At 31.0% G+C, this 17,290-nt stretch overlaps 2 protein-coding genes and 1 long non-coding RNA gene across 3 annotated transcripts; 2 read left to right on the forward strand and 1 right to left on the reverse strand.

Moving 5' to 3' along the window:
- On the forward strand, nucleotides 1-6,378 carry LOC113386391 (mucin-22-like). Its single transcript, XM_026624171.1, has 7 exons — nucleotides 1-3,059; nucleotides 3,110-3,969; nucleotides 4,045-4,171; nucleotides 4,273-4,470; nucleotides 4,563-4,742; nucleotides 5,923-5,994; nucleotides 6,201-6,378. The coding sequence occupies exons 1-7, from the start codon at nucleotides 1-3 to the stop codon at nucleotides 6,376-6,378; spliced, it is 4,674 nt and encodes a 1,557-aa protein (XP_026479956.1).
- Nucleotides 6,379-7,728: 1,350 nt separating this feature from the next.
- Nucleotides 7,729-8,956, reverse strand: LOC113384915. The gene is made up of 3 exons (XR_003367953.1): nucleotides 8,791-8,956; nucleotides 8,583-8,640; nucleotides 7,729-7,810 (listed from the first exon to the last, which is right to left on the reverse strand). It is a non-coding gene; the product is annotated as an uncharacterized LOC113384915 (long non-coding RNA).
- Nucleotides 8,957-9,353: 397 nt separating this feature from the next.
- Nucleotides 9,354-15,290, forward strand: LOC113385034 (CWF19-like protein 1 homolog). Its single transcript, XM_026622836.1, is given in 12 exon segments — nucleotides 9,354-9,578; nucleotides 9,715-9,875; nucleotides 9,949-10,050; nucleotides 10,125-10,351; nucleotides 10,413-10,525; nucleotides 12,170-12,377; nucleotides 12,654-12,771; nucleotides 12,945-13,135; nucleotides 14,285-14,329; nucleotides 14,331-14,423; nucleotides 14,479-14,639; nucleotides 15,123-15,290. Coding segments are annotated over 12 exon segments (1,581 nt in total). The 5' UTR covers nucleotides 9,354-9,555; the 3' UTR covers nucleotides 15,262-15,290.
- Nucleotides 15,291-17,290: the final 2,000 nt, after the last annotated feature.

Consider the following 17,290-nt stretch of genomic DNA (forward strand, 5'->3'; position numbering starts at 1 on the left):
ATGCCTATGCCAACAGTAACTACTCAATCTCCAACAGAATCTGACTCTGACTCTGAAACAACCACAGCACCCGACTCTTCAGAAGAAACTACCAGTTCTTCTGATTCCACAACTAGCTCTGAAAGTGAAACGACCACAGCAGCCCCAGACTCTTCAGAAGGAACAACCAGCTCTGGAAGTGAAACAACCACAGCAGCCCCGGACTCTTCTGAAGAAACTACCAGCTCTTCTGATTCTACAACTAGCTCTGGAAGTGAAACAACCACAGCAGCACCTGACTCTTCTGAAGAAACTACCAGCTCTTCTGATTCCACAACTAGCTCTGGAAGTGAAACAACCACAGCAGCACCTGACTCTTCAGAAGAAACAACCAGCTCTTCTGATTCCACAACTAGCTCTGGAAGTGAAACAACCACAGCAGCACCTGACTCTTCTGAAGAAACTACCAGCTCTTCTGATTCCACAACTAGCTCTGGAAGTGAAACAACCACAGCAGCACCTGACTCTTCAGAAGAAACAACCAGCTCTTCAGATTCCACAACTAGCTCTGGAAGTGAAACAACCACAGCAGCACCTGACTCTTCTGAAGAAACAACCACATCGTCTGATTCCACAACTAGCTCTGGAAGTGAAACGACCACAGCAGCCCCTGATTCTTCTGAAGAAACTACTAGTTCTTCTGATTCCACAACTAGCTCTGGAAGTGAAACAACCACAGCAGCCCCAGACTCTTCTGAAGAAACTACCAGTTCTTCTGATTCCACAACTAGCTCAGGAAGTGAAACAACCACAGCAGCCCCTGACTCTTCAGAAGAAACAACCAGCTCTTCTGATTCCACAACTAGCTCTGGAAGTGAAACAACCACAGCAGCCCCTGACTCTTCAGAAGAAACAACCAGCTCTTCAGATTCCACAACTAGCTCTGGAAGTGAAACAACCACAGCAGCCCCTGACTCTTCAGAAGAAACAACCAGCTCTTCTGATTCCACAACTAGCTCTGGAAGTGAAACAACCACAGCAGCCCCTGACTCGTCAGAAGAAACAACCAGTTCTTCTGATTCCACAACTAGCTCTGGAAGTGAAACAACCACAGCAGCCCCTGACTCTTCAGAAGAAACAACCAGCTCTTCTGATTCCACAACTAGCTCTGGAAGTGAAACAACCACAGCAGCCCCTGACTCTTCAGAAGAAACAACCAGCTCTTCAGATTCCACAACTAGCTCTGGAAGTGAAACAACCACAGCAGCCCCTGACTCTTCAGAAGAAACAACCAGCTCTTCAGATTCCACAACTAGCTCTGGAAGTGAAACAACCACAGCAGCCCCTGACTCTTCAGAAGAAACAACCAGCTCTTCTGATTCCACAACTAGCTCTGGAAGTGAAACAACCACAGCAGCCCCTGACTCTTCAGAAGAAACAACCAGCTCTTCTGATTCCACAACTAGCTCTGGAGGTGAAACAACCACAGCAGCCCCAGACTCTTCTGAAGAAACTACCAGCTCTTCTGATTCCACAACTAGCTCAGGAAGTGAAACAACCACAGCAGCCCCTGACTCTTCAGAAGAAACAACCAGCTCTTCTGATTCCACAACTAGCTCTGGAAGTGAAACAACCACAGCAGCCCCTGACTCTTCAGAAGAAACAACCAGCTCTTCAGATTCCACAACTAGCTCTGGAAGTGAAACAACCACAGCAGCCCCTGACTCTTCAGAAGAAACAACCAGCTCTTCAGATTCCACAACTAGCTCTGGAAGTGAAACAACCACAGCAGCACCTGACTCTTCAGAGGAAACAACCAGTTCTTCTGATTCCACAACTAGCTCTGGAAGTGAAACAACCACAGCAGCCCCCGACTCTTCGGAAGAAACAACCACAGCCTCTGACTCTGAAACAACCACAGCAGCCCCAGACTCTTCTGAAGAAACAACCACAGCCTCTGACTCTGAAACAACCACAGCAGCCCCCGACTCTTCGGAAGAAACAACCACAGCCTCTGATTCTGAAACAACCACAGCAGCTCCCGACTCTTCTGAAGAAACAACCACAGCCTCTGACTCTGAAACAACCACAGCAGCCCCAGACTCTTCTGAAGAAACAACCACAGCCTCTGACTCTGAAACAACCACAGCAGCCCCCGACTCTTCGGAAGAAACAACCACAGCCTCTGACTCTGAAACAACCACAGCAGCCCCAGACTCTTCTGAAGAAACAACCACAGCCTCTGATTCTGAAACAACCACAGCAGCCCCCGACTCTTCGGAAGAAACAACCACAGCCTCTGATTCTGAAACAACCACAGCAGCTCCCGACTCTTCTGAAGAAACAACCACAGCCTCTGACTCTGAAACAACCACAGCAGCCCCCGACTCTTCGGAAGAAACAACCACAGCCTCTGACTCTGAAACAACCACAGCAGCCCCAGACTCTTCTGAAGAAACAACCACAGCCTCTGACTCTGAAACAACCACAGCAGCCCCCGACTCTTCGGAAGAAACAACCACAGCCTCTGACTCTGAAACAACCACAGCAGCCCCAGACTCTTCTGAAGAAACAACCACAGCCTCGGATTCTGAAACAACCACAGCAGCCCCGACTCTTCGGAAGAAACAACCACAGCCTCTGACTCTGAAACAACCACAGCAGCCCCCGACTCTTCTGAAGAAACAACCACAGCCTCTGACTCTGAAACAACCACAGCCTCTGACTCTGAAACAACCACAGCCTCCGACTCTGAAACAACCACAGCCTCTGACTCTGAAACAACCACAGCAGCCCCCGACTCTTCTGAAGAAACAACCACAGCCTCCGACTCTGAAACAACCACAGCCTCTGACTCTGAAACAACCACAGCAGCACCTGACTCTTCAGAAGAAACAACCACAGCCTCTGACTCTGAAACAACCACAGCAGCACCTGACTCTTCTGAAGAAACAACCAGCTCTTCTGATTCCACAACTAGCTCTGGAAGTGAAACAACCACAGCAGCCCCAGACTCTTCTGAAGAAACAACCAGCTCTTCTGATTCCACAACTAGCTCTGGAAGTGAAACAACCACAGCAGCACCTGACTCTTCAGAAGAAACAACCAGCTCTTCTGATTCCACAACTAGCTCTGGAAGTGAAACAACCACAGCAGCACCTGACTCTTCAGAAGAAACAACCACAGCCTCTGACTCTGAAACAACCACAGCAGCACCTGACTCTTCTGAAGAAACAACCAGCTCTTCTGATTCCACAACTAGCTCTGGAAGTGAAACAACCACAGCAGCACCTGACTCTTCAGAAGAAACAACCAGCTCTTCTGATTCCACAACTAGCTCTGGAAGTGAAACAACCACAGCAGCACCTGACTCTTCAGAAGAAACAACCACAGCCTCTGACTCTGAAACAACCACAGCAGCACCTGACTCTTCAGAAGAAACAACCACAGCCTCTGACTCTGAAACAACCACAGCAGCCCCCGACTCTTCTGAAGAAACAACCACAGCCTCTGACTCTGAAACAACCACAGCAGCCCCCGACTCTTCTGAAGAAACAACCACAGCCTCTGACTCTGAAACAACCACAGCAGCCCCCGACTCTTCTGAAGAAACAACCACAGCCTCTGACTCTGAAACAACCACAGCAGCCCCCGACTCTTCAGAAGAAACAACCACAGCCTCTGACTCTGAAACAACCACAGCAGCCCCCGACTCTTCTGAAGAAACAACCACAGCCTCCGACTCTGAAACAACCACAGCCTCTGACTCTGAAACAACCACAGCAGCCCCCGACTCTTCTGAAGAAACAACCACAGCCTCTGGCTCTGAAACATCCACAGCCTCTGATTCTGAAACAACCACAGCCTCTGGCTCTGAAACAACCACAGCCTCTGATTCTGAAACAACCACAGCCTCTGACTCTGAAACCACTACTAGCTCTGGAAGTGGATCTAGTGCATACACTACCACAGAGTTGCCTCAAAATGATGGTTAGTATGAACGTACTTTAATAAAAATTGAGTTATTGAAGATAAAATCACTCATCTTGTCTTTATATTCAACAGATTCTGGACATCCTACTTATTCTGGTTGTAAGAAATGTAGCACTCCTTATCCAGAATGCGCCTTCCAGAAGGACGACCCATTGTGCAAGAGCGAAGGATTCTTCAGACACGTCGGATCCTGCCACAAGTATGTTGTAACAATCAAAAACAAATAACAAAATGCACCCAAAACCAAAAATTCAAACAAACACACTTGGCTAACAACCAATTTGATTTTTGCAATTTTAGATATTACCAATGTGTGCGTAACGAATGTGGCGTCTTGGTCAAGACTGCTGATTACGAATGTCCTCGTTGCTTGAGATTCAATCCCAGAACTGGTTATTGCGACTACCCCGAAAATGTTCCAGAGTGCATGGACACTGCCCAACCGGACTTCCAGTGCCCTAGAGAAGGCGCTTTTGGAATCACAGGCGAATGCGACAAGTAAGCTTAGTATTTAGCCTTAACAAACAAGTTAAGGCATGAACTTCTCGATATATTGGACTCAATTACTAGTATATTTTTTATTTCCGCAGATACTTCGCCTGTAACAAGTTGCGCAATGGCACTTTACTCCTAACAGTTCAAAGATGTCCAAAAGGCAGTGGATTCAATCCGTTATTAGAGGCCTGTGACTACAACACAAAATGCCTTCCAAAACCAGCACCCAAATGTACCAAGGTTGGATACATGCCAGATGAGCAACGTTGTGACAGGTAAAGAATAATAATAAATAACAAATAACAAACTTCCTTCAGAAAGGATAAGGATTATGCAAGAATATAGTTATTGAAATCAATTTGAGAAAATTCAGTTACGTCATAAAAAGCTAATTCTTTAAAAAGTTTAACCAGGGAAGCATGAAATTTTTTGCTGTCTAAGTTTCGGATATTGAGTGGAAGTTTATTCATAAGCTGAATACCTAGACCAGTTTCTCAAAGTGGGCGATATCGCCTTCCGCTGGGCGATTGTAATATCCTGGGGGCGATAAGAGGCCCCTAACTATTTTTTTTATGTATGCATTGTTTTAAGTAGCGTTTTATTTGTTCTCACTAGTAAAATTCTCTAATTTAGAATGTAAGGTTACATGAACTAGTATATATCACACTATAACTATATTATTAAAATTTAAAAAAAAAAAGTTTTTAGAGATTATATAGGTATAAAAAATTTGGTAGGGGAGCGCTACAAAAATTTTGATCTTCAAAGGGGGCGTTGGAAGAAATAAGTTTTGAGAAAAGCTGACCTAGACCGTCGATCGTATTGAAAGAGCTGGCTAATTTATATGTACGCGCTCTAATAAGTTTGTGTCTAGTGTTGTAATTTGAGGACGAAGCCATATCAAAAAGTTTCGAATTGTTTTTGATGAAAGTTAATGTTACCAGTAGAAAAATGCATGGGACAGTTAGAATATTGTGTTTTTTAAATATGGGTCTGCAGGAGGCTTTACTGGGCAAGGAAAAAATTATTCAAATAGCTCTTTTCTGAAACTTCAATATTTTATTTAGTTCGTTTGAAAAATCCCGGAATTGTATGCCGTATGAAACGTGAGAATAAAAGTTGCTATAATAAACTGAAAGTAAGCAATTCAAACCAAGTTTGGGTTTTAGGGTGCGCAACATGAAACATGTTCTAGATAAAGTTGGTGATAGAGAGTAAGAAATATGATCAGACCACTTTAAATTATTATTAATATGGATACCAAGAAACTTTGATACTTGCAAAAAATTATATGCTGATGGTTAAAGAAGTAATATTATTGGATAAACGATTTTTAGTACAAAAAGATATGATTTGGGTCATATCTACCATCATTATTGAGGACTAGATTATTTTCACAAAACCATTCCGTTATTTCTGACATAACCACGCTTAATTTATGTTGTAATTCATTAGGAAATTTGGCCTTGATGATAACGCTGGTATCATCCGCAAAAAGAATGAAATCACAAAGATTTGTACAATGGGGTAAATCATTAATAGGTTGTCAAATATCTCCCTTCCGCTTTTTTGCTCTTGGTTTATAATACAAAAAGGCGGAAAGGAGATATTTGACAACCTATTATATATGGGAGGTCTTAAAATTGATCCTTGGGGTACACCCATTGTACTTGTCAATTTATCCGAAATTACTTGCCTCTTACTAAAACTATCATTTATCTTTTTCCCTACAGATATTACAAGTGCTTCGAATCTTTGGACGTAGATGATGAAGGTAAACCAGTTTTGGAAGCTGTCGAATTCAGCTGTCCATGGGGCCAAGTTTTCGACCAGAAATCTGAAACCTGTATGGACCCTGCTAAATGCCACATTCCTGGATGTGGTTGCAAATCATCACCTTACTATATGTAGAGATAATGGAAACAAACTTAACAGATTGACCAAATTTTACAAGACACAACGCGCATAGACAGAAATGACTCAGATAGGTAATTCAATTTAGGGTAATATTAAAATTATGGTAAATGGAGTGAATTTTAAGGATTATGATAATAAAGTTTTTGTTATTGAACACACCACTTATCTCCATCACTACGAATTAAATGCATTTTGGATCATTCGAATCGTTCTCTCTGCTACGTGTCACCCAAACGACTAGACCTGCCTTTTTACATTATTATAATTTATCAAATTAAATTGTTGAAAAAATTAAGGCATTAACGCAACAATTGTTTTATTAGAGCAGGGGAGCGGTGCAAAAAAATTGGAAACCGCTGTTGAAATTTACTCCAATTTATCAAACTCAAGTAAAAAAAAATAGGAAAACAATATAATATACATCATTATATACACATCACAAAATTGTTGCAATTTCAACTTCAAAGATAAATCAACTTTAAAGATTATTTGAATTAGGAACGTCTGCACTAAATTTAGAATTTTTAGTAGAATTATATTTTTATAATCAAAACTAATCTTACTATCTCAATTAGATTTAGATACTAACAAACTATTTTTGCTAATATCAAAGTTATTAACACCCATTTTACTAACCTAATATTAAAACGTTTTTTTTTTTGATAACTTGACTAACATACTAACAAAAAATAGATTTGGATTGCAAAATTTAATTTCAAAATAATAAATACATCTTGACTATGTAATATATATATATATATATATATATATATATACTAGCTGTCCCAGCAAACCTTGAGAAATATTTGTAAAAAATTAGAATCAAAATTGTGAGCACTCATCTTAATATTTTCAAAAACAGAATGGTTGCAATATTGAATTTATAATAATTATTTTTTCATTATTAATTGCACTAATGTTTTCATCAGCAATTACTCTTAAATTCTCCTCAAAAATCTCAAGACTGATTTATTTGATAACAAAATACAAAAATTCAAATCGAAACTTTATTTATATTAACATTAGTTTATAAGTTTAATTGTGATATTACTAACATAGGGAATGTATCAATATTATAGATATTTTTATTGTAAATAAATTGTATTTTTGTTTAAAATGTCTTTCATTAATTTAGATATTTATTCATGATATATATTATTTCAGGCTCTTTAAATTTTTGATTTAAGTATATTTATTTTTATATAACCAGAATTTTTGTTGCATTTTATCGAAGCAAATTTGAATATCTTTAAAGTACAATATTCTTTTTATGAGTCAACAGAATTCGATCGACTAAAATGATAATGAATAAACAAAATTTTTCTTACCTTTATGAAGTTCGATAAGTAAATTTGCCATTGAGTCCTACTAGACAATATTGTGGTTCGATGTGAGGTGCTCGCCATGATATTATCACCTCCATGTGCTGAAAAATGACAAAATTGATTATAGAACTGTATTATCAATTCGTGATTGATATGAAATAGCTTTAATAATACTAATGGAATGAGTAATTTATTAATTATTTACCTATTTTAAGTTTATGCAATTTTGAAGAGTAATAACAACAAAAATCATATTATTAACCTTATGATTTTGTATTAAAACTACTAATTTATATATATATATAATATATATATATATATATATATATATATAATTATACGTATATATATATATAAATATATATATATATATATATATATATATAGAGATCTAATTTAATTGTCTAATCTAAGTTAATTGTTAATTTGTAATATCGTTAAGCTAGTCCTTCAGTTTATAGTTATATTATATTGTGATAAAATGTTAAATTAAATAAGGTATGTCTATCTACCTATATCTATCTATTAACAAGAGATTTTTTATTGTACATGTTTGTTTTGCTTATATATATACATATATAAGCAAAACCTAATCTTAATATACGATTGGATAAAGAAATTTAGTAAGTTTCTAAATAGAGATTTAGTAATGAACCAATATGTTATTTGAACATTTGAGCCTTTGTATACAAGACTACAGTATAATGATTTTGCGAAAAAGGTCCAAAATTATAATTTAAATTTTATCTACAGACATATTTTGTCTTCGAAGTAACCTATACAATAAACCCATTGACAAGATTGAGTATCATTTTTCACATTTATGTATTTATTGTAAGTATACGTATTTAATGACTTAGACTCTTATAATACCTTTTATGGAAATTTTATTAAAGCTGTTCAACTGCCTCCATTTTGTATTGTTTATAATCTACAAAAGAAAAATGTTCAAATATATAATCACATAAGAAAGGATTATTTACAATAAAATTGATATAGAGATTTGAAAATCCACTGTATTATTACAAATGTATTCAAATTCCATTTACAATATGATAAAGTACTGAAACATAATACGTACCAAGGACAAGTCAAATACGTTCTTTACACCGTATTTAATAACCGACTATTGTTTAAAAACACTTAATTTCACACACAACACAACCGTACTGATTTAAACTAGAAATTATTCTTTAAACACAATTAAATTGCCAATTATTTCAAGAGCGATCATGAAACATGTTTGAAGTTTTGATTTACAGCGGACATTTTGAAAAAGAAAATGTCGGTAATTTGATAACACAATATGACAAAAAACTTTGAGTAGTTTATAACCACTTTCTAAACAAATATTTGCAAAAATAATAAAATATATATTAAATTATCTTTAGAATTTACGTATTAGACCTGATACCTTGTATGAATATGAAATTACAGAAAATTTAAATTTTATATTTAAATTTGGCGCCTAAACTTACTAGTGATGAACAGCAAACTTCAGACGACTTTCTCAGCACTATATTTAGACGTCATTTTTCATTTAACAAAATTTTGTACAATAACCTGTCAATTTATAAGATTTTGCAATAATATATATTTATATAGTATATAAAAATGATTAAAAGTGATACGAAACTTTCGTAATGATACAAAGTTCCACATTTGATTTATTTAACATAAGTTTTTCATTCAATACTTTGAGGTTATGAAGCTCTTGTTTACATTTGCTTTAAACAATTTAAAATATAATATGACTTAATGAAGGATAAATCATAAAATTAAAACCATATATTACATTGGTGCATTAGCACAACTTGTACAAGTACTTTTCACTGGATTTACAAATATGTCTGATAAAACTTTCAAAGTGTAAGTATTATCTTAAATTACATAAATAATGGATATTTATCATGATACTTTGTATTGTGATAAAAGTAATAATTGTATTGACTTAAATTGTAAACATTGAATTTGAATAAAGTATCTATCTATCTATCTATTTCAGGTTGATCTGCGGAGATGTAGAGGGTCGATTCAACGGTTTCTTTTCCAAAATAGAACAAACTCATAAAAAGTGTGGCCCCTTCGATATCCTGCTGTGCGTAGGAAATTTTTTTGGAGTCAATAACATTGAATGGAAGGGATTTCAATCGGGTATTAGGAGAGGTACTAAAGATAATTGTAAATATGTATATATTTATTGTTTCAGAGCACTGTGAAAAATGTATTATTATTTTAGTTGCTGTTCCTACTTATGTTCTCGGTCCAAACAATCAAGATGCTGTTAATGAATATTCAAATGATGATAATGGGGAGCTGTGTGAAAATGTTACTTATTTAGGTAGAAAAATAAAATTAGGTTAATCCAAAGCACTCAAATGTTATTGTTGAATTTGCTTATGTCTTTTACTTTAGGTAAGCGTGGAGTGTATACAATTATGGGAGGCTTGAAAGTTGCTTATTTAAGCGGCGTTGAACAAAACGATAAAGAAGAACAATCACCTACTTATAAATTTTGTAAACAAGATGCTCTCGATGTACGAGATGCTTGTCTTCAAGGTCAAAGCGGTGATTACAGAGGAATTGATATTTTGTTAACGTCTCAATGGCCTAAAGGAATCAGCAATTTTGATACCAAACAAGTAAGCAATGTAACTAAATGTAATTGTAATAAATTGATTAAATAATCTTGTGGTGTTTCAGAATATATTAGAAGAGAACACATCTCCATTAATATCATGGCTTTCTTCTCAAATTAAACCAAGATATCATCTAGTAGGACTTAATGGAAAATTTTATGAACGGGCTCCATATAGGTAATAAAAATTTATAAAATATATTAACACTTTACCATTTATTTATTTTATTTATTTATTTTACAAGCCGTCAGTCTAATATTATAATAAGGCTCAAGTCAATATAAATATAAATATAATAATAAATATAAATATAATAATAAATATAAATATAATAATAAATATAAATATAATAATAAATAAAAATATAAATATAAATATAAGTATAAATATAAATTTAAGTATAAATATAAATATAAGTATAAATATAAATATAAAAATAAATATAAATCTAAATATAAAAATAAATATAAATATAAATATAAGTATAAATATAAGTATAAGTATAAATATAAGTATAAATATAAATATATATATGAATATAAGTATAAATATAATATAAATATAAATATAAGTATAAGTATAAATATAAATATAAATATAAATATAAATATAAATATAAATATAAATATAAAAATAAATATAAATATAAAAATAAATATAAGTATAAATATAATTATAAATATAAATATAAATATAAATATGAGTATAAATATAAATATAAATATAAATATATAAATATAAATATAAATATAAATATAAAAATAAATATAAATATAAATATAAATATAAATATAAATATAAATATAAATATAAATATAAATATATAAATATAAATATAAATATAAATATAAATATAAATATAAATATAAATATATAAATATAAATATATAAATATAAATATAAATATATAAATATAAATATGAGTATAAATATAAATATAAATATAAATATAAATATATAAATATAAATATAAATATAAATATAAATATAAATATGAGTATAAATATAAATATAAATATAAGTATAAGTATAAATATAAATATAAATATAAATATAAATATAAGTATAAATGAAAATATAAGTATAAATATAAATATAAGTATAAATATAAATATAAGAATATTTATAAGTATAAATTTAAATTTAAATATAAATATAAATAAAAACAAAAATAAAAATAAAAATATAAAAATAAATATAAATATAAATAAAAAATAAATATAAAAATAAATATAAATATAAATATAAATATGAGTATAAATATAAATATAAATATGAGTATAAATATAAATATAAATATAAGTATAAGTATAAATATAAATATAAATATAAATATAAATATAAATATAAATATAAGTATAAATATAAATAAAAATATAAATATAAGTATAAATATAAATATAAATAATAAAATAATATATAAATAAAATATATAAATAATATATAAATAAAATAAGTATAAGTATAAATATAAATAAAGTATAAATATAAATATAAATATTTTATAAGTTTAATATAATTTAATTATTAGCTATTTTATTACTTATTTAATTTATTTACTATAAACTTATTTATATTTAGATAATTTTAATTATTTTTAAATATAACTAGTTTGTTTGTTGCACGTATTTTTTAAAAATTTAATAAGTATTTTAATAAGCTTTACAATACTTTTACAATATAATTATTTTATTTAACAAATTTTAGGTTATTTTATGATATTTTAACAAATTTAAGTGTCTTATATTATTGATATTATTATTACTATTATTATTATTAATAATATTATCATTTATTAATGTATCTGTTATATTGTTTAAGGAATTCCAGTTCAGATGGAACAATATCAATAGCGACAAGATTTTTAGCTTTGGCACGTTTTGGAAACTCAGAAAAACAGAAATGGTTGTACGCTGTAAATTTAAAACCAATTTCGTCAATGAGAATGATGGATTTGTGTCAAAAGACTACGGATGAAACTGAATGTCCTTACGGACCTGAGATTTTGAACTTATTCAATGAAAAAAAGGTAAATGGTGAAAGGTAACATTTTTTTTATATACCTAGTTAATAATAATAATATTAATAATATAATGAGAGATAGAGTACATTTTTTTTTTAGTTTTTATTATTTATTTTTCAAACAGATAAATATAGATGAATGTGGTCTTAGAAAGCTAAAAATTGGATAAAATTATATACAAAATGATGCTAAATATTTATCTATACAGTTAATTATTCTATCTATATAATTAATTATTAGTTTAATATTAAATCTGTATCAATTCTGTATTTTTTACTTCAGGAACAAAATCCTCAGTTCTTCTACGACATGAATGCTAAATATGATGATAATCGAAGAAAACGTAAACAACACAGCAATGGTGGCTCTGAACGGAAACAGAGACCAGTGTTTGACCAAGGTGAAATATTATTTTTTTAAATTAATAATTACATTACTATTATGCTATACATCACTATTATAAAAGCCATTAAAAGCCACTATCATAAAAGACATTAAAGTGACTTAAATTCATAAGCTCATTGAAAATTATATAGAACAAATTTCTTTATTATGTTTCTTTTATTTTTTTAGAAAAATGTTGGTTCTGCTTGGCTTCCCCGCAGGCAGAGAAGCACTTAGTGATAAGTATTGGGGAGCATGTGTACCTGGCTTTAGCTAAAGGTGGTTTAGTGCCTGATCACTTACTAATTACTACGATAACACATTTTCAAAGTACTTCTGAATTATCTAAAGAAGTCATTGATGAAATTGAAAAGTTCAAGGTAATAAAAAATTCTTATAAATGAAATATTAGGGACATTTTTTCACATTTCTTAAAATCAATAGAAAGTTCCTTTTCGGGTACTAGATAAAACTTACTATTAGGTTGTCAAATATCTCCCTTCCGCTTTTTTGCTCTTGGTTTATAATACAAAAAGGCGGAAGGGAGATATTTGACAACCTTATATATTTCAGTCAAAACAGTTTAATATAGTTCTATATGAAAATTTTGAAAAAATTGAGTTTAAAGCCGCAAATAAATTAATATATGTTATTATATATATTAATATGCTGTGCTGTGCAGTGTACTATTTGGGACATTTTTCACATTTATTTAAATAACTTAATAACTTGTTTTGGGACAACCTTTTTCAGTCAGCTTAGCAGAAACTAGATAAAATTTACAACATTTTACCAAAAACAGATTAATATAGTTCTATATGAAAATTTTGAAAAAATCTAAATTAAGGTCGCCAATCAATAAATATTTTGCTTTGCAGTGTACTATTAGGGACATTTTTTCACATTTTTCTTTTAATAACTTGAAAACTTGTTTTGAGACACTGTTTTTCAGTCAGGTTAGCAGAAACTACATAAAATTTACAACATTTTACCAAAAACAGTTCAATATAGTTCTATATGAAAATTTTGAAAAAATCTAAATTAAAGTTGCCAATCAATAAATATTTTGCTTTGCAGTGTATTGTTAAGGATATTTTTTCACATTTCTTTAAATAACTTGAAAACTTGTTTTGGGACACTCTTTTTTATCTAGCTTATCAGAAACTAGATAAAATTTACAACATTTTACCAAAAACAGTTCAATATAGTTTTATATGAAAATTTTGAAAAAATCTAAATTGAAGTCGCCAATCAATAAATATTTTTCTTTGCAGTATACTATTCAGGACATTTTTTCACATTAAAATTGATATAACTTGAAAATTCCTTTTGGGACACTCTTTTTATTTAACTTATCAGAAACTAGATAAAATTTAATACAAATCCCCATCAATCATCTAATATGCTCAGGTACAATTTTTTTTTGAATATAACTAATTTGAACTGCATTATGCCAGATACAAAACCAATAACTGCAGAAAAAACATACACAATACAGATTTATTATATATAATTTTGTGATTTTTTAGGATTCATTAAGAAAATATTTTGCAGAAGACAATCGAGCAGTAGTTTTTTTATGAAAGAAATTACAAAACATCACACATGCAAATACAAGTCGTTGGTATACCAGAAAAGGCACAAGTCGAATTGAAGGAAATGTTTGAGGTAATTATTTTTATGTTTAAAAAAGGAATTTTTTTTAACATTATTTTTTTTTTAGGATGAAGCACAAGGCCATGACATACAACTAGAAGTTTTACCCAAATTCAGTGAATTATCACAATTGGCACCGAGTGGGGTTCCATATTTTTGTGCAGAACTACCAAATGGAGTCCAGCTTTTTACCAGAGCGAAAAAAAATTTTCCTTTGCACTTTGGAAGGTAATTAAATAAAATAGCTATTACACTTATCATGACAGTTTAATGAAATAAGTGTCCCTATGATAGATCGTAGATAGATCTATCTAAGCTTTGCAGTGTACTATTCTCATACAATATTTATTAATTGGGGACTTTAATTTACATTTTTTCAAATTTTTTCATATGGAACTATATTGATTTGTTTTTGGTAAAATGTAGTAAAATTTATCTAGTTTCTGCTAAGCTGACTGAAAAAGAGTGTCCCAAAACAAGTTTTCAAGTTATTTAAAGTAATGTGAAAAAATGTCCTGTATATTACACTGCAAAGCAAAATATTTAATGATTGGCAACTTTGATTTTGATTTTTTCAAAATTTTTATATAGAACTATATTGAACTGTTTTTGGTGAAATGTTGTAAATTTTATCAAGTTTCTGTTAAGCTGACTGAAAAAGAATGTCCCATCTTAGATAGATCATTTATCTATTTTCTATCTATTTTTCAGGGATGTATTAGCAAGTGGCCCCGTTTTAAACATGGAAGAAAGAATAGACTGGCGAGAATGCATTCTACCAAAAGATGAAGAAATAGCACATGCCCTTGCCTTTAGAGACAAGTACAAACCTTTTGATTTTACATTATAAATAGTAGTTGTTTTAATTAAATTTTACGAAAAGACATTTGAATTATGAGTGATATTAAGTGAATAAATTAACGTTTTATAACTATTTTAGTTTTTTAACATTTGTTATAAATGATTACATTAGTACATTTTTAATTACTGTTATAATAAGTGGTGACACTTGTTGAACTTTGGGTTGTTTTTTACCCAAATTTTAAAAATATAAGATATGGCTTTCATTTATTTATTTTATCAAAGTTTTAAACTAATTTATGCTCAGTTTTAAAAATGATTTATAAATAAATAAATAATCAGTAGGGCGCATGGCATCGTGCCTTAAGGCAAATTGCTGGAACTTCCCGTACCAAAAATTATTATTTTTTTAAAAACCATTAACATTTTTGAAAAAAATTTACTTTACCGTTTTTGCACTTTTTGCCCCGTATCTTCGGAACGGCTAGACCTGCCTTCGCCAAAAACTAATCAGCACATCTCCTTATCAATACGAATGGAATGTTTTTTGAATTATTCAAATCGGTTGATCCGTGTTCCCGAAATTGTCGACGAAAATTTGTATCCGCACACACACACACGAACACACATACATTCATTTTTTCTACGGTATGCCAAAATATTCAAAAACCTTTGAAACGTCGAGAAATGCAAAAATTTTCATTCTCGATTTTTTTGCGATTTCTATAACTTAAGTTAAGAATTAATTCTTATTGCTGATACAATGCAAAGATTGTTTTTTTTAATAAAATATTAAGAATATAAAAAATATCTTGCAGATAATATAAATATTTATTATTTAACTTTCTTATTAAGTTTCAAAAATTTTTAAATTTTATATTATTAATAAACAAATATGACAACACTAATTGTCACAAATTATTATTTAATTAAAACAATTACAAGTTCATAGTAAATTACTTAATAAAATATAATATATAAAGTAAACTTTGTGCAAAATCAAGATTAATATGATTTATACAATTAATTTATAAAATATTCATGTTTAAAAAATTCACTTTTGCAATGTCGGCCATTTTTAAATTTTATATTATTAAAAAACAAATATGGCAACACTAACTGTCACAAATTATTATTTAATTAAAACAATTACAAATTCATAGTAAATTACTAAATAAAATAATACATATAAAGTAAACATCGTGCAAAATCAAGATTAATATGATTCACACAATTAACTAATTTAATTAAAATTAAAATATTCACGTTTCACGTGGGTTTGTTACCCACGATCAAATTTTATATTATTAATGAACAAATATGGTAACACTGGGTGTCAAAATTTGACGTAAACTAGTGGAGTGGGTGGCATCGTGCCTTAAGGCAAATTGCTGGAACTTCCCGTACCGTAACGAAATGTTCGAGGAATACTGAATGTTTTCAAATAGATTATTATAAATATTGTAACATTGTCTAATATTTATAAGAATTATATAAACTGAATTGCAAAGTTGAAATTATTTGTTTCAACAAAAAACTAAAAAAAAAAAAAAAAAAAAAATGGAACAAAAATTTTTTTTTCCAAAATCAATTATTTTGTTAAGACAAGCAGAAAGTTTTTTGAATCATTCAAATCGGACGCTTAGTTCTCTCAAAAACTGCCATTTTTTACATATTTAGCTCCGTATCTTCGAAATGGCTGGGCCTGCCTTTGCCAAAAACTAATAATCACTTCTCCCAATCATTACTAATTGAATGTTTTTTAGATCATTCAAATCGGATACTCCGTTCTCTCAAAAATTCTATTTCTATTTTCCGCACTCTTTGCTCCGTATCTCTGAAACGGCTGGACCTGCCTTTGCCAAAAACTAATCAGCTCTTTTCCCTATCAATAGGAATCGAATGTTTTTTGAACCATTCAAATCGGTTGATCCGTGCGCCCTAAAACGTGACTGGAAATTTGTATCCACACATACATACACACACACACACATACACACACACACACACACACACATCCATTTTTTCTGAGGTATGCCAAAATGTTCAGAAACCTTCAAAACGTCGAGAAATGTAAA

The sequence above is a fragment of the Ctenocephalides felis genome, unplaced genomic scaffold (genome assembly GCF_003426905.1).
Source record: "Ctenocephalides felis isolate EL2017-DRISC unplaced genomic scaffold, ASM342690v1 CF-g0.4_SCAFFOLD_03571, whole genome shotgun sequence".
NCBI lineage: Eukaryota > Metazoa > Arthropoda > Insecta > Siphonaptera > Pulicidae > Ctenocephalides > Ctenocephalides felis.

Coding starts and splice junctions, on each gene's coding strand:
- LOC113386391 (XM_026624171.1), top strand. CDS start 1: ATGCCTATGCCAACAGTAACTACTCAATCTCCAACAGAATCTGACTCT. Junction 3,970..4,044: donor AGAGTTGCCTCAAAATGATG/GTTAGTATGAAC, acceptor TATATTCAACAG/ATTCTGGACATCCTACTTAT. Junction 4,172..4,272: donor CACGTCGGATCCTGCCACAA/GTATGTTGTAAC, acceptor TTGCAATTTTAG/ATATTACCAATGTGTGCGTA.